We start from the raw sequence: 22,797 nt of genomic DNA, 5'->3' as shown, positions 1-22,797 counted from the left end.
GCTCAGCTTTACTCCAGTTGAACTATTAAAAAGAACTTTACCATATCCCTATTTTTAAAAAATGGGTGTCAGTTAAACACTATTTGAGTAAACTGTTACAAATTGTCATATTCTGGTATGTGACTTTGCCTCCAGGGAATATTTGAATTAATTGGTGTCATTTGCCTTTTTTCCAACTTTATTTCTCCTTCTTTCCTTTTTTAAAAAAGATTTATCTATTCTAGAAAGAGAGGGTGAGGGAGAGCCGGGGGGGTGGGGTGGGGAGAGGGACAAGCAGGCTCCTTGCTGAGCACAGAGCCCCACTTGGGGCTTGATCCCACCACCCTGAAATCACGACCAGAGCCAAAATCAAGAGTCAGATGCTCAACTGACTGCTCCACCCATGTGCCTCAATTCCTCTTTCTTTAGTGATCATGATAGGAAAAGAGAAGTATATTTGCCTTATAAGCAGTGACATGATGGTAAATACTTAACAACCCTCTCTCCAGGGGGAAAGAGCCCTGATTTGTAGATCTGCACATCTCTGGGTGTAAATACTCTCACCATGGATGATTTCAAGCTCCCAACATGACATCACTGAATACAGAGTTGGGAAGAGATGTGTAGTAGGACATGCATATATTTCCACCATTCAGATACAATTAGAGGCGAATAATATCAAGAGTATGGATGATAGCAAAACAGTAAAATCATTAGGAAGTGATGAATTTTGAGTATTCATTATTTTTGTTTTCAGCATAATTTAATTGTAGGTTTATATAATTTAGTTTTTAATAATAACTACATTCAAAAACCTGCTCACATGATCCCTGAAAATTCATGAATTGTTGAGCTGGTATGAGGCAGTTCCCATGTACCATTCCTTAAGACAGAGGAAAAGAGATGACAAGAAAACTTTCACTTTGATCCTCTCCCTTTTAAGTTTCTCTAATATTACAGCTGCAGACAACTGACCCTCCACCTTTATTTTTCTCCCATCCTTTAGAGTCTGCTTATGAACTCTTTGCTTATACCTACCAAAAAAGGCACACATCACCTTTGCTTCAGAATCTCCAGGTCCTGGACAGTTTGTTTATTATGAACTGAAAGAAGGAGCTTACCAAAAGAAAAACAAAAACCAAAACAAAAACAAAACCACCTTTCAGTATATTTCAGTAGTCAAAAATTATTTTCTTCTTTTGTGCTTAGGATGTTTGAAATAGTGTCATGGTTTTTATGGGGATATGTCTTCTTCCCAGGGAGCCAGCTAGGTCTTTGTTGATACCACCCTGTCAACCCATCTGGCACAACCCTAATGCTGCCTCCCAATAAGCAAAAGGCAATAGCAGCAGACAGCTTTATATTTCCTGTACTCTCAGTGGGTATCTTGGACACTTAACTAGAAGAATCTGAAAGATACACATCTTCCTACAGCCTTACTAGTTAAATGATTAGAATCCCTTCTTTCACCATTGCAGTAAGGGGTAGAGGGTCTTAAGAAAAATAGACTTGCTGATAACAAACACCAAATGCTGAAGCATAAACGTTTTCTCCTATTATCTAGCATATTTTAATAAGTTATATTGAAAATGCAGTTTTAAATGTCCCCAATTTTAGTTAACCTGTTGATATATGCTACTAGATGTCCTATAATTTAGTATTAGAATCTTACAGCGTATAGGTTCTGACATCTCATGTCCCTGTTGTACTGAGGGACTCATTTTTAAGTCGTTCAGTTCTGAACTTGAAGCTTTGCATTTATTTTCCTAATTCCAGTCCTGGCCTGGTGGTGACAGCAGAACATCATGCAATCCGTGTTACCAGGCAGTCACAGAAAGATACATACACATGATCATTAAAATAAATACATCAAAACCAAGTATGTGAAATTGTTCCATTAACATAACTAATAGCTGATATGTAACATAACAAATCAACACATGTGCTACAGCATTTAGTATTATTTCTTGACTTTGCCTTTTAAGGCTACACAGAAATTGTTCTTGTTTTCGTTGGAACTGCAGATGAGTGTCAAACCAAAGCTCATTAAAGGACCCCTGCTATGAAAAGATGCTTTCCCAAAGACTATGCTCACCTTTGGCACAGCAAGAATACTTTGCTGGGTACTTCTGCAGCATAATAATTGGAATCCAACCCCATAGCTGTCATCATTTTGTCTTTGGTACAATGAGAAAGCCAAATAGCACAGACAGTTGTGGAAATTATTTTATTTTTTGCTTTTGACATTGTTAAAAAGTATAAATTCAATAAATTCACAGTTCTCCTTCCTCAGGTATGTTTTGCTAGGCTTTATGATGCAGTAAAAAAAAATCAATACATTCCAGGGTCTATGAGAATTAATAAATGTGGAGAAACTAAACCTGGAATGCATTAGGATATATTTTAAAGGAGATTGGGGTCCACTTCCATCCAAGAATACACTTATCATATAAACTTAACATAATAGTTTCTTTTTTAAGATTTTATTTTTTTTATTTATTAGAGAGAAAGAGAGAGAGAGAGAGGCAGGCAGAGGGAGAAGCAGGCTCTATGCAGGGGGCCCGACGTGGGACTTGATCCCGGGTCCCCAGGATCCCACCCTGGGCCAAAGGCTGCGCTAAACTACTGGGCCACCCGGGCTGCCCTAACATAATAGTTTTAAAATGATTTTGAAAACTATTAAGCGGCAGTGCTGAAATCTTACAGGCAAAATTACCTTAACGTTGAAAAAATATATCGCAATGGGAAATGTGATTTATTTTAATTTGAGCCATCTCCTATGTAATGTGATACACCTGTCATATATAAGATATTGGCTCTAATTAATGAAGCATCATTTTTATGTTTTTTTCCTTGTAATGGCAACAAAATAATGTGTATTAAAAATAATTTAGATGAAATGTTGTTCATCATTTTGCCATCCTTTTAGAAAGCAAAACAAAATGTTTGTCGAAGTGTTGTTTCTTTCTCTCTTCTGTCTTCATTTCTCCCAGTCTGTTTCTCCATTCCACTATCCAGTTCAGTTCTTCCTCCTGTCTCCATGGTACCTATCCCACATCTTTTTCTCTTGATGGTCTTGTTAACTATCCTATGGTCATGGGAGTGCAGTTAAACAAGAAAATTAATTCCCAGAATTTCAAGACTGTAAGAGATTTCTTAAGGGGGAGGCATTGCTTTTTTTTTTCTCTCCCCTATGTGATACAGAGGCCAAGAAAGTGAGTCACAGGCACAGGTGTAGAGCTGCCTGGGCAAGCTGCCTATTGTGCATTTCCTGATTACATAACCTTTGAGTATCTCCAGGAGAGATGGGGTTTAGAGCTGTGCTGTGTGCAGTGCCAGGCAGTCTGATCACAGACAGGCAGTGCTTGTGTCCCTTCTCAAAAACTTTCCTGTTGGGTTGTTAAAGCATCATAGGTTAATGTTTAAATTGGAATCATGTTGGCCACAGCTGTGCGTGAGTGAATCTCTGCATTAATGTGAATCAGAGTAGCTGACTGGGGTATGAAGGGAGCATTTTCTTCTCCAACATTAGCTACATTGTTATTTACTCAATGGTTAGAAAGGAATAACTTGGGTGGCCAATAAAAAAGCAAATGACCCAGGACACTTAAGCAATGTTTGTAAACCATAATTAGACTATATTATTTAGCTATCACATATCATAATCTTTATATTCCTTCTTAAAGTAAGTTCACATCAACTTAAAAATAATCTTCATCACCTTTATACAGATTTTACAGATGTCCTATAGCCTTTTAATTTTGTTTCCTATATCTGATTATATCCCTTGTTTTTGGTTTATGTAGTCAGTTGTCAGTCCTCTTCTACATCGTCCCTGGATTATTAGAAGCACATACTAGAAAGACACTGTCAGATTTTAAATGCATAATTCAGTTGAATGTATATAAATTTACAGAGTGGCCCAATAAAGAATTGACAATCAAATCCATTTTTTCCTTCTTATCTCCTTACCCACTTTTATCCCTACCACCCTAGGATACAGAGCCCAGAGCTGAGCCTCAAAAGACAGTAAATGTGCATAATGTGGTCTTGGACACTCTGGAAAGATGACCTTTCAAACCCCTTTCTAATGTTTCCAGTTCTGTAATTTTGTAATAAGACTGGTAAAGAACAGAAAAGTAGGGGAAGTATGCCCTCTTAAGGATTATGCTGGTTATCATAGTGGGGGTTGATATTTGAACAAAGAGAAATTACTTAGGTGATAATGAGCAATGTTCAATAAACAGACAGTGAGGAAGCTCCCCCCCCCCAAAAAAAAGTGAGAAGACAGATATCTAAATTTAGGTGCAACAGAAAGAGGAAAGATTTTTACATTTCTGTTAAGATTTTCATTTAATGCATTCATCTTGAAAAAAATATTGGGGGGCTGCACCTGGGTGGCTGAGTGGTTGAGTGTCTGCCTTTGGCTTAGGTCATGATCCCGGGGTCCTGAGATTGAGTTCCACATCAGGCTCCCTTCTGGGAGCCAATGTCTGTGCCTCTCTGTGTCTCTCATGAATAAATAAAATCTTTAAAAAAATTTTTTTAAGTAACCTCCACACCCAAAGTGAGGCTTAAACTCAAAACCCCAAGGACAAGAGTCACATGCTCTTCTGACTGAGTCAGTCAGGTATCCCTAATGCATTTAGTTGTAACAGAAGTCTGTGAAGTTGAATCCAAGTTCTAAGTAAAATATTTGGGATTTTGGCTTTGATAACAGCTATTAAATTCATATGACTGCAGTTAGACAAATGTGTGTTTCTTAGCAGGGAATATTTTTTTGCCTTCTTTTCCTTTATTTTCAGCTCTAAATATGTGTTGAGCACTTTTGGATTCTCGTTTTAGAGAAATTTTATAGTTTTATCTACCTGGTGTCAATTAAATATAGGAAGAACATATAATTTATTATCTAAATCGGGACTCTTTTTAAAGTGAAGGGGAAAGTGTTAATAATTATGCCAGGACAGTAGGCTTAAGCCAGAATGAGGTCACATAGCTGCCCTAATTATAGCTTCTTGAGACTTTGGGAATATGCAGTTAAATAATATGAAAACCCAAACTCACCAAAAAGAGATCAAATTTGTGGTTACTAAAGGTAGGGGTTGGGTGAAGGGGAAGTTTAAATGAAGGTGATCAGAAGGTACAAATTTCCAGTTATAAACAAGTACTGGGGATGTAACTAACATACAACATGATGACTGTAGTTAACATTGCAGTATGGTATATACAAAAGTTGTATACAAAAGTTGTTTAGAGCAGATACTCTACTCCTCTCTTCACAAGGAGAAAAACTTTTTCTTTTTTTTTTGTATTTATATAAAATGATGGATGATTAAACTTATAATTATTTCACAATATATGTAAGTCATATTATGCTGTATACTTTAAGCTTGTACAGTGCTGTATGCCAGTTATTTCTCAGTAAGATTGGACAAACATAGTTGAACAACAACAAACATATGCATGGACCTCTGTGGCTTCATAGAGGGAAGTCAAAGTGTGAGGTCAGGAAGGAAGGTGGTAGACAGTAGCCTGCAAAGAGTCTCACTGAGCTTGGCTAAATATCTGAATTTTATTTTGTCTTTTGTTGGAATGGAACTACTGCCTCTTATTTCCTCCCCATATTTTTATGCTTGTTCTCATCAGTTTTTCCTTGTTTCAGTGTAGAGAGTTAAATTCCTAGAACTTCCACTGAGGAAGAAAGTGAGGAAAGTGGTAAAGAGTCAAAGGTTATGCTGTGAATGATATGTTATTAATGAAAACTAGAAATACAGAGGGAAGGGAGAGGCTTGGAGGCTCTGAAACAATTTGTTATATTATTGAGTCAGTGAGTTTGGTCTGTAGGCTATCCATGTAGCAATAACAAGTTAGCAACTAGAAGCCACAGTTTGTTTTGTTTTTTTTTAAAGATTTTATTTATTTACTCATGAGAGACACAGAAAGAGAGGCAGAGACACGGGCAGAGGGAGAAGCAGGCTCCTTGCAGGGAGCCCGATGTGGGACTCAATCCCAGGTCTCCAGGGTCACGCCCTGGGCTGAGGCAGCGCTAAACCGCTGAGCCACCCAGGCTGCCCCACAATTTTAGTTCAGGAAAGAAATCAGGTCTAAAGTGGATATTGGGGTTTCTTCTACGTATAGTTAACTGTTAAATTTTGGGGAATGGACAAAGTCTTTCATTCATGTGTTCATTATTCCTAAATTTAGCATTATGCTAGATACTAGGGATATAGTATTTAGACCCAATCTGTCCTCATAGACCCTGTGGTCCAGTGGGAGAAACATACAAGTGCAGAGCCCCACAGGAGCATGGAAGAATGATACCGAAGGGGCACCTGGGTGTCTCAGTTGGTTAAGCATCTGCCTTCGGCTCAGGCCATGATCTCAGGGTCCTGGGATTGACCCCCGTGTCTGGTCTCCCTGCTCAACAGGGAATCTGCTCTCCCTCTCCCTTTGCCTTTCCCCCCATTCATGCTTCATTCTCTCTCTCTCTCAAATAAGTAAACAAAATCTTTTAAAAAATAATAATACTGAGGACAGAGTTCAGGGGTCAAGGAAGACTGACTCCTTTAGAATGAATAGAAACCCAGCAAAAGGCAGGAAGAGGATAAGACTGGAGTGCTTAGAAGACTAGAGTACATAGTGCAAAAGCCCTGTGAGAGGGTGCTTAGCATGTGTGAGAAACTGAAAGAATGTGAACTGAGAAGAAAATACAGTTGAACATAGAATTTTAATGAATACTTTCTTTTAAGGGGAGATAGAGGAAAAGGAATTATCAAAGGAGTCTAAGCATGGAAATAGGTAGAGAATTAGAAGACAGTGATGAAGGCACAGGAAAGAGTCAAGGAGAGAGGGTAATCAACAATGTTAAAGCTGTAAAAGGAGTCAAATACAGTGAAGATTAAGAAGAGAAGCTATTGAATTGGTGTTTGTATGGTTGTTAGTGATCTTAGATCAGTTTCATTGGCTTGAAAACCAGATTGCAGGGAAGCCTGGGTGGCTCAGTGGTTGAGCATCTATGCCTTTGGCTCAGGGCATGATCCTGGAGACCCAGGATCGAGTCCCATGTCAGGCTCCCTGCATGTAGACTGCTTCTCGCTTTGCCTGTGTCTCTGCCTCTCTTTCTCTGCATCTCTCATGAATAAATAAATAAAATCTTAAAAAAAAAAAAAAAGAAAGAAAACCAGATTGCAGTAGACTAAGGAGTGGGTGAAAAGGGAATGTGAAGATTTGTAGAGATGGGAAAAAGAGAAGAGTGATAGTTTGTGGACAAAACAGTCAAGAACTTATTTTACAATGGAGAGAGACACCTCGTTTGAACAGCTTGGTTGCATAAGGAAGAAGGTAGAATCAACAGCAAAGTAAATTAAGTACATTAGTGCTAAGGAACTAATCAATGTTGCAAGGTTCTGGGGGGAAATGGAGTCAAGACCACACATAAGTGGTTTAGTCTTGGAGAGGAGTCTTCCTTTGAAACATTAGAGGAAGAAAAATATTCAGAAGGGTCTTGAGAAGAAAGTTGAGGACATTCATGCCAGTTTTTTCCCCGTTTAAGTGGGACATAAATCTTTTGAAAGTGAAGAAGCATAAGGAACAGTTGGGTTCTTTATGAGAATGGCAAAGTTTAGAAATGGGGAGATAAGATTTGATTAGAAATACCCAAAAACTTACCATGCTTTGTGATCACAACTGAGGCTCCTTTTTTTTTTTTTTTTTTTAATCTATGTATAACGGAGCCAGGTGTCACAACTTTTTTTGGGAGCTTGAAGATAGAGTTGGAAAAACGAATGAATGATTCAGCTGACTTAGAATTGGGCAGAAGATCAAGGTGGTAGGAATTAAGGATGTTTTAGGAGTGTAGTTGAAATGATGGGCAATCTTTAGACCCATCTTACTAGGAAAGTAATAAAAACTAGGTGGTGCACCATTTATTTGGAGGACAGGAAGAAGCCACAGATTGTGCTGAAGGTAAAAAGCTTGGTGAGAGGTATAAAAGGATGAAAAATAATGATCAGAAAGAGTAAGTTGTGCTATTAATATAGTATTGGTAAAGTGAAGTGACGCTCATTCTGAAGAAAATCGTAAAGCAGAATTTCAGAAGGTAAAAGCCCAAGCCAAGTGGATATAGTCACATATAGTAACCTGGCTTTACAATAGCATCATGAAATGTCCACGAAGGTATAATGATAGACAATATAAATAGCATTGAGAGTCTTTCATCAGACTGAAGATAGCAGCAGATCTTAAAAGACGTACAGAGTGGAGGCAAGACTGGGAAAGAAAGGGAAAAGAAGAGATTTGAGCAGCCACCAGAAGCTGTCATTTGTATCACCGTTATTCTAGTACTTTACCCTCTTCGCTGTTAATTATGTGTTTAAATCAAAGAAATCATCCTGATTTCTACACAAAGAGTTTGATATGTGGCATGTCAAGTTCTTATTTATTTATTTACTTATTTATCGATCTTATTTATTCATGTGAGACAGAGAGAGAGGCAGAGACACAGGCAGAGGGAGAGGCAGGCTCCTCTCAAGGAGTCTAATCAGGACTTGATCCCAGGACACTGAGATTATGTCCTGAGTCTAAGGCAGACGCTCAACCACTGAGCCACCCAGGTGTCCTTCAAGTTTTTATTTAGACTATACTTTCAATGTAACTGACACAATGACTAAGTAGTTGTGTTTTTCCATTAGAAGTTTTTTAACCCCAAATAAAACCTGACCACTGATTTTTAACTGAAATTATTTGGGGAGTCAAATTTACTCTCCTGTGAGGTAAATTTGAAATTATTGAAGCCAATTCTAGAGACATTTTTAATGTTGTTAATTTGGTCATTTTATTTAGTCTTTAGTTTCTTAATTTATCTTTTTATGACATTCTTTTAATTCATGCACTTTTAAAACTTCCAACTTAGAAAATATTTAAGAATAGATTTCAATCTGACACAAACCTAAGGTATTAGACTAGATAAATTTACAGGTCATTTTTCTACATTTTCTACAGCTTAGTGTCCATCAACTGATGAATGGATAAAGCAGTTGTGGTATATGTATATATGTACACGTACACACACACACACACACACACACACACACAATGAAATAGTACTCAGCCATAAAAAAGAATGAAATCTTGCCATCTGCAAAAACATGAGTGGAGCTAGGGAGTATTATACTAACCAAAACAAGTCAGTCAGAGAAAGACAAATACCATATGATTTCACTCATATGTGAAATTTAAAAAACAAAACAAATAAGCAAAGGGGAAAAAAAAGAGAAAGAGAAGGGAAAACCAAGAAATAGACTCTTAACTATAGAGAACAAACTGATGGTCACTAGAGGGGAGGTGGGTGGGGAGATGGGTGAAATTGGTGATGGGGATTAAGGAGGGCACTTGTGATGAGCACCGAGTGTTGTATGGAAATGTTGAATCACTATACTGTATACCTAAAACTATTACACCATTTGTTAACTAACTAGAATTTAAATTAAAAGTTAAAAAAATTAACTCCCAAGGTTAGAAAAAATTGTATGTGTATTTGAAGCAAATTTCATTTTATTTTCTTATTTTTTAAAGATTTATTTATTTATTCATGAGAGACACAGAGAGAGAGGCAGACACATAGGCAGAGGGAGAAGCAGGCTCCCCGCAGGGGGCCCAATGTGGGACTCGATCCTGGATCCTGGGATCACGCCCTGAGCTGAAGGCGGACGCTCAACCGCTGAGCCACCCAGGCATCCTGCAAATTTCATTTTAGATATTAAATAATCATTCGGGGCCGCACGTGCCTGCAGCGTGATGCCCACATCCAAGCACGACAAGAAAGTTTCCTTAACCAAAACTGCCAAGAAAGGCTTAGAACTGAAACAGAACCTGATAGAAGAGCTTCGGAAATGTGTGGACACATACAAGTACCTTTTCATCTTCTCCGTGGCCAACATGAGGAACAGCGAGCTGAAGGACATCCGGAACCCCTGGAAGCACAGCCGGGTGTTCTTTGACAAAAACAAGGTGATGATGGTGGCCTTGGGTCGAAGCCCAGCTGACGAGTACAAAGACAACCTGCATCAGGTCAGCAAGAAGTTGAAGGGTGAGGTCGGCCTGCTTTTCACCAACCGCACCAAGGAGGAAGCCAATGAGTGGTTTACAAAATACACGGAAATGGACTTCGCTCCAGCAGGAAACAGAGCAACTTTCACCGTGACCCTGCACCCGGGGCCCCTGGAGCAGTTCCCCCACTCCATGGAGCCACAGCTGAGGCAGCTGGGCCTGCCCACTGCCCTCAAGAGAGGTGTGGTGACCCTGCCGTCCGACCACCAGGTGTGCAAGGTGATGTGCTGACCCCAGAGCAGAACCGCTGCTGAAGCTTTTCAGGTATGAGATGGCTGAATTCAAAGTTACCATCAGATACATGTGGGATGCACAGTCTGGAAGGTTCCAGCAGATGGGAGAGGACTTGCCCTGAGAGTGCCTCAGAGTCCGCAGAGGAAGAATCAGAAGGGGAGGACGACGGCTGACAGGCCCTGGACCAGGACTGAGGGGCGCCACCCACTGGGCAAACAGCAGGGAGGGCGAGGGACGGACTGTGTTTCTGTAAGGAATAAAGCTGTCTGCAGGGTGGCTCCCATGGACAGCAAATAGGACTTTTCCTAGAAAAAAATAAAAATATAAATAAATAAATAAATAAATAAATAAATAAATAAATAAATAATCATTCGGCAAGAGTATGGTTCAATTTGTACTATTTTGCACAATGAACTATGTACCTTTGTTTTAGTGAAGGAAGTTTCCAGCCCATAGATTGCCTAATTAAATAGAACATCCAAAATATCTTTTAGGTATGCCCCTTTTCTCATGTTTCACAACGTTTAGGAATAGAGAGGTTCTCTGCTGCTGTTCAAGACTCAACTTTTAATACTTCAAAAATTTTAAGTAGCTCCATCTACTAATTTCCCCTATCCTAAGTCTCATTAATGCTGTCAAAAGACCTTTTAAGTTCTCTTTATATTTCTAGGAAGTTTCAATGCATGACTCATGAAATTTCTCTCTACTTTTTTTTTTTTATCATATGAAGCTTTTTCAACATCCACCTATATAACTCTTTTTTTAAAGATTTATTTATTTATGATAGACACACACACACACAGAGAGAGGCAGAGACACAGGCAGAGGGAGAAGCAGGCTCCATGCCAGGATCACGCCCTGGGCCAAAGGCAGGCGCCAAACTGCTGAGCCACCCAGGGATCCCCCCAGCTAAATAACTCAAAACATATATGCTATAGTATTTTTTAACTCACTCAATTCCAGTGTCTTTTATCTCCTTTTTCCCTACATTACTATGGGGATAGCCATATATTGGAATCCATCATAATTTAGAATTACTTCAGCTTTAAATTTTTGAACTCTGAAATTACCCCGTTCCGACCATCATTTCACTTTAGAATGCTAGTCTTCCATTCATCCATTTAACAAATATTTATCAAGTGCCTCATGATGTACTGAATTTTATACTACTCCCTTTTACCTGTTCTACATGTCCTTCTCCCTTATCTTCACTCTTTTTTTTTTTTTTTTTTTTATCCGGTAAGCACTATGCTCAACATGGGGCTTGAACTCATGACCCTGGAGGCAACACATAAGAGACTATTAACTACATAGAGAACAAACTGAGAGGTGCTGGAGGAGAAGTGGGTGGAGGATGAGCTGAATTGGTGATGGGTATTAAGGAGGGCACTTGTGGTGAGCACTGGGTGGTGTATGTAAGTGATGAACCACTAAATTCTACTCCTGAAACCAGTATTACACTATATGTCAACTAATTAGAATTTAAATAACTTGAAACAAAACAAAACAAAAAGAGTCGCATGCTCTACTGACTGAACCACCAGGTGCTCCATTCACTCTCATTCTTTGAAACTCCTCTCTACATATTGTATTATTACTATCCTGACTCTAACGTTATTTGCTTTCCTTCCTATAGTAGGGTTCGTGGTAGATCATTTCAATTGCACCTTAATCTGCCCCTTCAATCTCAACTTCTCTTTCTTAGGCTCTTTTACTATTTCCTCTGAAATTATTCATTATTAGTATGTTTTACAATCAGTATTTATCCATACTTCCTACATATTTATGCATTCTATTGTTCTCTATTTCATCCTGCTCTTTTGTTTGTTTTATGTACATAGTGCAGTCTGCTGGTGATGAATTGTTTACTTGTGTTTGTTGATTTATTACATCTTTGTTTTCTTTTCATTTTATAAGGGTATTTTTGCTGAGTACAGAAATACAGGTTAGCAATTATTTTGTTTTTGCACTTTAAAGATTCAAGGCTAAAGCCTATACCTGGTCCAGCTCTGCTGTTAGGGTGTTTTGAGACCCTAGAGTATTTACAGAGGCATCCCCCCCGACAGGTCCTGAACTATAACTCTTGTCCCCTCAGTATTGAGAAACTTCCAAAAATCCCAGTTATAGGTAGTCATAAGGACTTTGGCTGTTACTGTATGTGAGAGGAGAAGTCACTGAATAGTTGAGAAGCAGTGTTAACAAAAGGATTTCTCTGTTCGCTGTGGTAAGAAAAGACTGTCAGAAAGCAAAGAGGAAAAATAATATGGACCTTCCTCAAAAAAAAGGACCTTCCTCAACTTCCTCAAAAAGTTGGAAATAGATCTATCCTTTAACCCAGCAATTGCACTACTAGAGATTTATCCCAAAGATACAAATGTAGTGATCCATAGGGGCACCTGCACCCCAATGTTTATAGCAGCAATGTCCACGATAGCCAAACTATGGAAAAAGTCCAGATGTCTGTCAATAGATGAATGGATAAAGAAAATATGGTATGTATTTATATTTGGTGTATATATATAATAGAATATTTTATATATGTATATATATGAAATGGAATATTACTGAGCCATCAAAAATTGAAATCTTGCCATTTGCAATGATGTGGATGGAACTAGAGGGTATTATGCAAAACAAAATAAGTCAATTAGGGAAAGACAAATACCATATGATCTCACTTATGTGGAATTTAAGAAACAAAACAGAAGAACATAGGGGAAGAGAGGAAAAATAAAACAAGACGAAATCACAAAGGGAGGCAAACCATAAGAGACTCTTAATCATAGGAAATGAATTGAGAATGCTGGAGGAGAGGGGGGGTAAGAGTGGGACAACTGGATGATGGGCATTAAGGGGGGCATGTGATGTAATGAGCACTGGGTGTTATATAAGACAGTTGAGTCACCTCTACCTCTGAAACCAATAATACATTGTATGTTAATTAATTGAATTTAAGTAAAAAATGAAAATAAAAAATTAATTAAGAAAATAGAGGACTAAAAATAAAATAAAAAATAGAGGACTTAGAATGATGAGAAAGATATATTTGGGAAACTTGGGAGTTAGTGCTGGCAAGAACAGAGATGGAATAAATCAACCTGAATAGGAAGTATTTCCCTCAAATATAAGATATTCTGATATAAATGCCTTTAAAAATCTAAAGCACTGAGGGCACAGCTTTGATATTTATGCAGTTACTATGGAAAGCAATAAGAATTAGTCAAGATATTAAGTTGTAGTTTTACCCACTAGCTTTTAAAGGTGCAAGAATCTGCTCTAAATAAAAGCTTGCTTGGGACACCTGAGTGGTTCAGTGGTTCAGTGTCTGTCTGCCTTTGGCTCAGGTCATGATTCTGGGTTCCTGGATTCAAGTCCCACTTCGGGCTTCCTGCAGGGAGCCTGCTTCTCCCTCTGCCTGTGTCTCTTGCCTTTCTGTCTCTCTGTATCGTGAATAAATAAAATCTTTAAAAAAAATAAAAGCTTGCTTAAAAATAATAAAAATAAAAATAATTTTAAAAAAAAGAAAGCAAAGAGGAACCTTAGAGGACCAGTTAAGAGGCTGTTGCAAAAACAGGCAAGAGGGGAAGATGGCGTATAATTTCTTACCTAGCTATTGAAATAACTTCCAAACTACCTCAAATCTTGACCTACTCAAACTGTTTCTTTTCCCTGACAGTGATTTATTTTTAAGATTCATATCCAATGATGTCATTCCTCAGAGAGCTTATGTAACTTTAGGTAAAAAATTCAAATTCCTGACCAGTGGATAAAAGGTCATATTCATGTTCTTCTGGCTTCTGTCTCCCTTTATAACATCCTCTCTTATTGTATCTCTTTCCTTTAGCCAGTGTATCTATTTGGAGCCTAGAATCTCTCCATAGGTCATAAAACTTCCCTAAGCCTTTATGCCACACCCCATATTTTCCTTCTTCTTAAACCATCTTTCTCATCAACTCCCTTTTCTTGCCTCATTGACTCCAACTCATCTTTAAAGATTCAGCTGAAGGATTAAGGATAAGAGAAGCTTATCTTCTCTTGGAAAAGTTTCTGAATCTTTTCCTTTCCCATTCCAAGACATAAATGAGTCTTTTCTGTGGATTTTGTACAGTTCAATAAACATTTATGGCATCTACTCTCTGCCAAGAACAGTTTTAGGAACTGGAGAATGACAATAACTCGCAGTATTTGCCCTCAAGGACCTCATTCTAGAAGAGAAGATACATAATACATAACTACATTATAGTGTGGTAGGTATAACAGTAGAAAACGACCTTGGGAGGAGGGTGTGAGTGAAGGCTTCCTGGAGAAGGAAAAATTGTGTTGGTTTTTATTTATTTTTTTGTGTGTGTGTTGGTTTTTAAAGAATAAATTGGAGTTTAACAAGCAGACAAGGTACATGAGATAAGGTGAATATCCAAGATTGAAGGTATGGAATGGCAAAACAGCAAGGTTTAGGAAAACAACAGAAAAATTGGTATTTGAGTGTAAAATTTAAAAGATGATTAATGAGATGTGAGTTTAAAAATAACGGACGGGCAATCATTGATGATCTTATTTGCAATGCATACTTCTGTTTTAGTATTTATCATACTATATTGCAATGACTGACTTTCATCTCCATGTCACCATGAGTGGGTTCCTTCAGAATAAGTATTGGATCTTAATCATTAATCTTTGCATATATAGTACCTATCCAAGTGTTTATAAATACTCAATAAATGCTTATGTCATTAATGTGGACCCTTTAAAACTTTTAAAAGATTATTTCACATAAGACTATTATTTGGTATTAGGTACACATTTCTATCTATCTATCTATCTATCTATCTATCTATCTATCTATCTAATACCTACCTACCTACCTATCACCTGGGTTGAATCGACATTATCAGGTCCAAAACTAAGTAAAATATTTTAAAATTAAAATTAAATGTATTTAATTAGAGATTGTTAGTAAAACTACATTTAAGTCTGATACACAGGAGCACCTGGGTGGCTGGCTCAGTGGTTGAGTGTTGCCTTTGGCTCAGGTTGTGATCCCAGGGTCCTGGGATCGAGTCCTCACAGGGAGCCTGCTTCTCCCTCTGCCTCCGTCTCTGCCTCTCTCTCTCTCTGTCTCTTATGGATAAATAAATAAAACCTTTAAAAAATTTGATATATATATATATATATATATATACACACACACACATACATATTGATATTGAGTATGTAATATTTTTAAAATAAATGCTATTAAATTACTTCTCAGATGTAAATAGCTGTTATTTTGAGAAAAGACAAATGAATAGAATGGAATAGACATTTATGCAGCTTTTTCTTGGAAGCTAGAAATTCCATGTGTATCTTTCCATTCATTCTTACTTCCTTCTCATACCTCTTCCACAGCATTGGACACCAGATGGAGATATTTTTACAGCAGAAAGGGATAATTAGTAACAGTCTTAAGAACTCTGCAACTCATTTGGGTAGGGCAAGTAATCTGTTGGGTCTCTATACTAGAAGACCAATAGCTCACTTTTCAGCCTAGTGTATTGCCTTTTGTTTCTAAAAGGGTATTTAAGACCATTTTGGAAAGTACCACTAATGTGTTAGAAATATCGTGAACATAAGGGGAAAAGGAAACCTATAACCTGGAATCCATTATAATTATACATAGAAGTAATCTGATAAAAACTTGAATATCCAAATGATAGACTCTTGTGTGTAAGACCCACTGGCAAGTTAACTAAGTACCGATGAAGAAATAGGAAAAGGAAAGAGAAGCCTTTTGAATAAACACACTGCTTTGACTTGAGTAGTTTTTATGCATCTTTTCAAGAAAAAAAAAATCACTTGAGCTTGTTTCCTTCTCTTAACCTTTTTAAAATGCCTTTACTGAGGAACCCACTAACAATTATCGTTTCTCCCAACATCCTCTCCTTTCTGTCTCCCCCCTTCTCTGTTAGTATCTTTTTGCCACATACATTGCTCCTTCGGCTACTCTTGACATCGGACTCCAACAGGAAAAGAAAAAAGAAATTTATATGAAAATACAGCCACCATTTGAAGACCTTTTTGACACAGCAGAAGAATATATCCTTCTCCTCCTCCTTGAGCCGTGGACAAAGATGGTAAAATTAGACCAAGTTGCTTTTGGAAAGGTATTGTGGCACTCAGAAATGGTGTGTGACCATTCAAGTTTACTACAAAACTGGTGATAAACAGCATTATTAACTCACAAGAGAAAAATTAAAGGTCTCCTAGGGGCCAGGGGCTCAGAGTTAAGATTTGGCAGGCTCAAAATTGGAGCAAGGAAAGTAGTTACTAACTTCATTTTTTGCCAGTTTCTCTATTGTTTGTTTCTCTAAAATCTTTGTCATTTTTCGTTCTCTGTACAAATATTTCTCTCGGCAGAGAGAAATCTGAGTTTTGGTTTCCTGTGAACCACCAAAATATGCCATGGTAATGTACTAGCTTTGTCCCTTCTTGCCATTTCTCAGCAGTGGCCTTAATTCTGATTAATGGAAAAAGCCCACTTGATTTAATACTAGATGTGTTATGGTAAATATTACACTTCTGGAAAATAGAAATGTTTCATATGTATTGTGGGAAACTTTTTCTCTGACTTCAGTGCTGCTATTTTAAGGCACCCCCAGATGTTCCTCAGGTCAGACTGCTTGATTGGATTAAAGTTTCAACACATCTTTTTTAATTCCAAAAGAGGTCATTTTAAGTCATTTTAAGTCTCCATTCTTGAATATTTTCACTGTTCTTATTAATTTGTGGAGGAGATTTCTTTAAATACTAATTCTGCATCACAGATTAGAACCATTCATGGGCATTTTGTATATAAAGTTAATACATATATCCTGTAATGAGGTCACTTCCAATGGAACTCTGCTGTTTTCATATTGCTATTCTTTGTTCTTATCTCCTCAACAACTTCTTAGTCATGCCTTCTACCAGAAAGAATATTTTGGGTAAATTAAGATATAATTCATACTACAACACCCCAGATAGAATTACCTTATTGGATTGTGACTCTTATAGCTCACTGAATTCAGTGATCAAAATTAAAAGTTTCCTTCCTGATTTCTCTTTATCCTGAAAAAGTAGCATTATATCTTTTCTACTACAAAAATACTTCTATTACACTAGAAAAGTTAGGCTATTGTATAAAATTAAAAAAAAACCTCCCCCAGTCATTATTTAAATTTAATTTTTTAATTGAAGTTTGATTTGCCAACATATAGTATAACACCCAGTGCTCATCCCATCAAGTGCCCTCCTCAGTGCCCATCTCCCATTTATTTACCCCATCTCCCCACCCACCTCCCCTTCCACTACCCTTTGTTCATTTCCCAGGGTTAAGAGTATCTCATGGTTTGTTTCCCTCTCTGATTTTTCCCACTCAGTTTCCCTCCTTTCCCTTATAATCCCTTTCACTATTTCTAATATTCTACATCTGAGTCAAACCATATGATGATGATTGTCCTCCTCCGATTGACTTACTTCACTCAGCATAATACCCTTCAGTTCTATCCACGTCAAAGCAAATGGTGGGTATTTGTCCTTTCTGATGGCTGAGTAATATTCCATTGTATACATAGACCACATCTTCTTTATCCATTCATCTGTTGATGGACACCGAGGCTCCTTCCACAGTTTGGCTTTGTGGACATTGCTGCTATGAACAGTGGGGTGCAGGTGTCCTGGCGTTTCACTGCATCTGTATCTTTGGGGTAAAACCCCAGTAGTGCACTTGCTGGATTACAGGGTAGCTCTATTTTTAACTCTTTGAGGAACCTCCACACTTTTCCAGAATGGCCGCACCAGTTTGCATTCCCACCAACAGTGCAAAAGGGTCCCAGTCATTATTTAAATGCAATGTATGGCAGAAGAGGAAAATGGACTTGAGATAGAATGTTTAAAAAAAGACTTAGAATTATAACTGACAAAAAGTTTTGGCATTGGTGATGATTCTTAAAAAAATGTATGGGAAAGTTATATACTCTTTTTAAAAATTTTTATTTATTCATGAGAGGCAGAGAGAGAGAGAGAGAGAGAGAGAGAGAGGCAGAGACATAGGCAGAGGGAGAAACAGGCTCCATGCAGGGAGCCCAATTTGGGACTCGATCCCGGTACCCCAGGATCATGACCTCGGCCGAAGGCAGACAGTCAACGGCTGAGCCATCCAAGCATACCTACACTCTTTTTAAATAAGAAACTAGAAGCATCCTTAAATTCAGCCGAGACAACTTCTCTAAAAGTCCAGTTGACTGGGTTATATAGACTCTTTCCCAAAAAGAATAATGAAAGAAAGAGACTACCAAAGCTAGCCATTAAATGTAGAAAGTTGTCAGTCTGCCAAACTGATTTTCCATGGAATAAAGAAATGGAGAATGAACTTGTTCTCCTGACTGATTAATACAGTGCAATACCTACTCTGCAGGCTGAGACCAGCTGTGAGGTTAACCTGATGAATGACACTCTCCTCTCTTGCTACAGCAACAAAACCTTAGCCTACAGATTAATAACAATGGAGTGTGGTCATTTCTTCTTCTACTGTGGATTATTTTGTTCCTAAAGCTAGGAATGCCCGCCTTCATGACTATTATCCTGTTATAGAACATAGAAATAGAAATAGAAAATGCAAATGTGACCTGACATGGGTGCATTGTTAGTTCATGTGGGGTGTCCACAAAGGAGGGATGGTCTCTGGTGTCACTGTATCATTATGTAGAAATATTATATCGCATGCATGGGAAGTCTGAATTCGCTGTAGTTAATTTTTTTATGTTGGTCTTCCCACTTTTGCCTCCGAACCAATTTAACTTTATTGGCAAGTGCATTCATTTTTGAGCCCACTGTTATTGGCAAATTGTGCATTTTCCCCACTTTTTCATAATGCACATTCTATTGATGTTACGAGCTTTATTATTATTTTATTAGGTGGAGCTGGTGGAAGACACTCGACAGCTAGACTCCACATACTTCAGAAAGCTACAGGCTTTGCATAAAGAGACCTTTTCCAAGAAAGCTGAGGTAAGACAGCTCTCTACTTCTAAAAACAAACTTTTTATCCTGGAGGGGATTACCACTGTATATATTGGCAGGAAGCAGGGGCCAGGAGAGGGGATTTATATATTGAGGAGATCATGGACTGATAAAATAGGGGACAGACTGTTTCATTTTTCTGCTATTTTTTTTTGCTTATTATGCTGCCTTTGACAGGTACCGCTTTCCACTGACACATCTAATGACAAAGCCAGAAGGAAGCAGATGAGATAGTGTAGGGAGCCCAGCTACGTGCATTCTTTAGTTAAAAGCCCTCAAGCTAAAGTATTCCTTTGAACATTTCTGGTTATTTTCTGTATGGCAGCAGCTCGATTTGTTGTCAGTTCACAAAAAGAGTTAAATTGAGTTTTCCAAACAGAAAAGAAACTGTTGTGTGACAGCAGTAGGCAAAACAATAAAGGGAAAAAATATGAATAGGATTTGGAGGAGTCAGTAAAAAGATCATAGGATTGACCAAGATATTAAAGTGTTATTTTGATTTATAAATCTGCAACTTTTGGATTAGCTACATAAAGCATGATAGATCCCAAAAGCCATAAAATTAAAAGTGTGTATGTACATAAAAGTGACAGTTCATATTCATATTTATCAACATGGAAAATGCCCAAGACATGTTAACATATAAAAAATGTAGGGAACAAAAAACACTGGGATCATATAATCCTATTTATGTAAAATTATATACATAATTCTACGTGTATATATACATGCAAAAAGAGATATCTGGAAAGATGTTCACCAAAATAAAGACAATCAGCTCCAAGTGGTAAGGTTTCAGGTGATACATATTTTTTTTTCAGGTGATCTTTTTACTTTCTCTTTTGTGCCTATCTGAAATTTTTGCTCTTTTATGATAAAATTTTACATAAACAGTAAAATTGTTTTTTAAGTGTAACCTTCATGATAGTTGCCTTTTTAACACAAATTCTGTATTTGAGAAATTACTGATTAAAATCTTGGAAAGGTTACATAAAAATCCAAAAAGGCATTTTGTTGTATTTTAAAACCTTAATGAATGAAAATGTTTACAACATTGTATTTTAAGTTTGTATTTTAAACCTTATGAACTGAAATGTGGCATTTTAGTTGTATTTTAAGTTGCATTTTAAACTTTATGAACAAAAATGTATAATACTTCCCATAATCCTTCTCCTTATTGGAAATTGATTTTTAAAATATTGGTAGTTTTCTCTTATGGTCTGGTGCTTTTCAAAAACAAATAGATGGATGAATTAATTATATAAGGAATTCCATAAAGAGAGGAAAGGTTTTTAAAAAAATAAGCTCTGCCCTTATATAGAGCTTGTAAACTACAAAACATAATGTCTTTAAAATGCCTAAAAATTAACTCTTATACAAAGAAGGTTACATTTTAAAAATGTATTATTAGAAAAGTATTTTGTTACTCTATAACTTTCAAAATTGTTATAAATAAAAAACATTTTATGTTCATAATACATTAAGAAAAAGAACCAAGTTACAAAATCATACATAGTTGTACAGTCCTGTCTTAGTTTTTAATAAACTATGTGTGTGTGCAAAAAAGACTAAAATATTTGTATTTAAAAATGTTAGCTGTGGTATCTCTGAATGGGGTAGTAAGATGTATGCTTTTTGTTTTCTTATTATAAAAGATGTATTACTCCCATACTAACAAAAATAAAATATTTTATAAGCAAATATATAGTAAATGTTTATTGAATGTTCCTGAACAGAAGGGAATGGAACAGCAAGGAACAGAACAGAGTTTGATAGGAATTAGAGCCAGATTCTAGATTCTAAATTCTTTACTTACTTCTACCTAGCATTGTTAGATGATGTTGGCCTAATCATTTTTATTTGTTTCTCTTTTTAAATTTGGAAAATAATTTGCTGAATTTTTTCTTCTTTTTTTAATTTTTATTTTTTCTGGTAAAGATTTTATTTATTTATTCACAAGAGACACACAGAAAGAGGCAGAGACATACATAAGCAAAGTTCAGAGAAGCAGGCTCCTTGCAGGGAGCCTGATGTTGGACTCGATCCCAGGACCCCAGGATCATGCTCTGAGCGGAAGGCAGACACTCAACCACTGAGCCACTCAGGCGTCCCTGAATTTTTTTTCTTTAAATAGAATTGACACTTTCACTCTTGTATTTTTTTATTTTTATTTTTTTACAATTTTACTTATTTATTTGAGAAGGAGGGAGGGAAAGAGCAAGAGAGAACACAAATGGGGACAGTGGCAGAGGGAGAAGTAGAGTCCTTGATAAACAGGAAGCCCAACTCAGAGCTCGATTCCAGAACCCAAAGATCATGACCTCAACCAAAGGCAGACACCCAACTGACTGAGCCACCCAGGTACCCTTAATTTGCTTAAGAGATTTTTTTATCAAAAGTATTATTTCACTAGGACACTACTTGTGAAATTGGAACCGGTATTTCACGGCTTCCTGAGGTCTCTAAAAAAACAGAATACTGGAGTAATGTTCCTGAAGAATATAGGCACTTTAATTTTAATGACCTGCTTAACAACAAACTGGAGTTTGAACATTTCCGTCAGTTTCTTGAGGCTCATTCTTCAAGGTAGGGAACATAACCATTTTAAAATGTATTTCTAAAAAAAAAAAATTAAAATTAAATGTATTTCTCTTAAAGCATCATTTTTCTAAGTTTTTTTTTTTTTAAGCTACTTACTTTGTTTGAAGATAGTATGAAAGTGATTTGGTGCTAGATTTCACCCATGACAGTAAAAAGTAATGAGCATACCTATCTGAAATCTGTATGGGTAACTTTTCATTGGGGAGTGCATTTTGATAATAATAACTTCCCAAATGGTATTTTAAGTAGTCAAACAAGATTTGTTAATAGTTTTAGCATTGGTTAAATTAAAACATCAGCATGTTTTATTCTTTTGCTTTTCTGCTGTTTCTTTTGTTTTCATTTTTCTCCACATGTGCTTTAATTAGCACCTCTGAAAAGTATCTCCTTTATATTTTTCTAAGCTATTGAAATTATTACTATACTACTTTGTAATTTTTTTAATACTTTGTAATTTTTATTAGCTAATACATAAATGAAACATTGTAGCTTTACACAGAATCTTGGAACCTTATATTTATCTAACATAAACTGAAATATCGATCATATTTTTTCCGATAATTTTCTCCTAAGTTAACAGAAAAGTTTTAGACCTGGGAGCCAAATTTCACATATATAGTTTCCCTTATTATTGATGATAATTGTTCTAAATTTAGCATGTTGCCAAATAGACATGCAGTAGATGGAAATTTTCCCAGGTTTGATATCAACAATACGAGTCCATTATTAATGGAGGAACTCCTAGTTTTATTTATTTACTTTATTATTATTATTATTTAAAAAGATTTTTTTATTTAAATTCAGTTTGCCAACAGGAACTCTAAGACCCTACCAATA

General features: G+C 36.8%; 1 protein-coding gene and 1 pseudogene across 19 annotated transcripts in view; both read left to right on the top strand.

The window, feature by feature from the left end:
• The window catches only part of RGS22 (regulator of G protein signaling 22), a 129,145-nt gene that overhangs the window by 74,429 nt on the left and 31,919 nt on the right, over positions 1 to 22,797 (top strand). For 14 of the 19 annotated variants that reach the window (XM_049093109.1, XM_049093105.1, XM_049093104.1 and 11 more), the window contains 3 exons: positions 16,269 to 16,463; positions 19,255 to 19,347; positions 21,773 to 21,945. In XM_049093109.1, coding sequence (XP_048949066.1) covers positions 16,269 to 16,463; positions 19,255 to 19,347; positions 21,773 to 21,945 — 461 coding nt within the window. The remainder of the gene's footprint in view (positions 1 to 16,268; positions 16,464 to 19,254; positions 19,348 to 21,772; positions 21,946 to 22,797) is intronic. The other 5 variants (XM_049093110.1, XM_049093113.1, XM_049093108.1 and 2 more) reach the window with 3 other exon arrangements.
• LOC112661974 (mRNA turnover protein 4 homolog) lies at positions 9,664 to 10,617 on the top strand (annotated as a pseudogene).

The sequence above is a fragment of the Canis lupus genome, chromosome 13 (genome assembly GCF_003254725.2).
Source record: "Canis lupus dingo isolate Sandy chromosome 13, ASM325472v2, whole genome shotgun sequence".
Taxonomy (NCBI): domain Eukaryota; kingdom Metazoa; phylum Chordata; class Mammalia; order Carnivora; family Canidae; genus Canis; species Canis lupus.
Note: the sequence above shows the minus strand (reverse complement) of the source record. Positions and strands in the feature narration are given on the sequence as shown.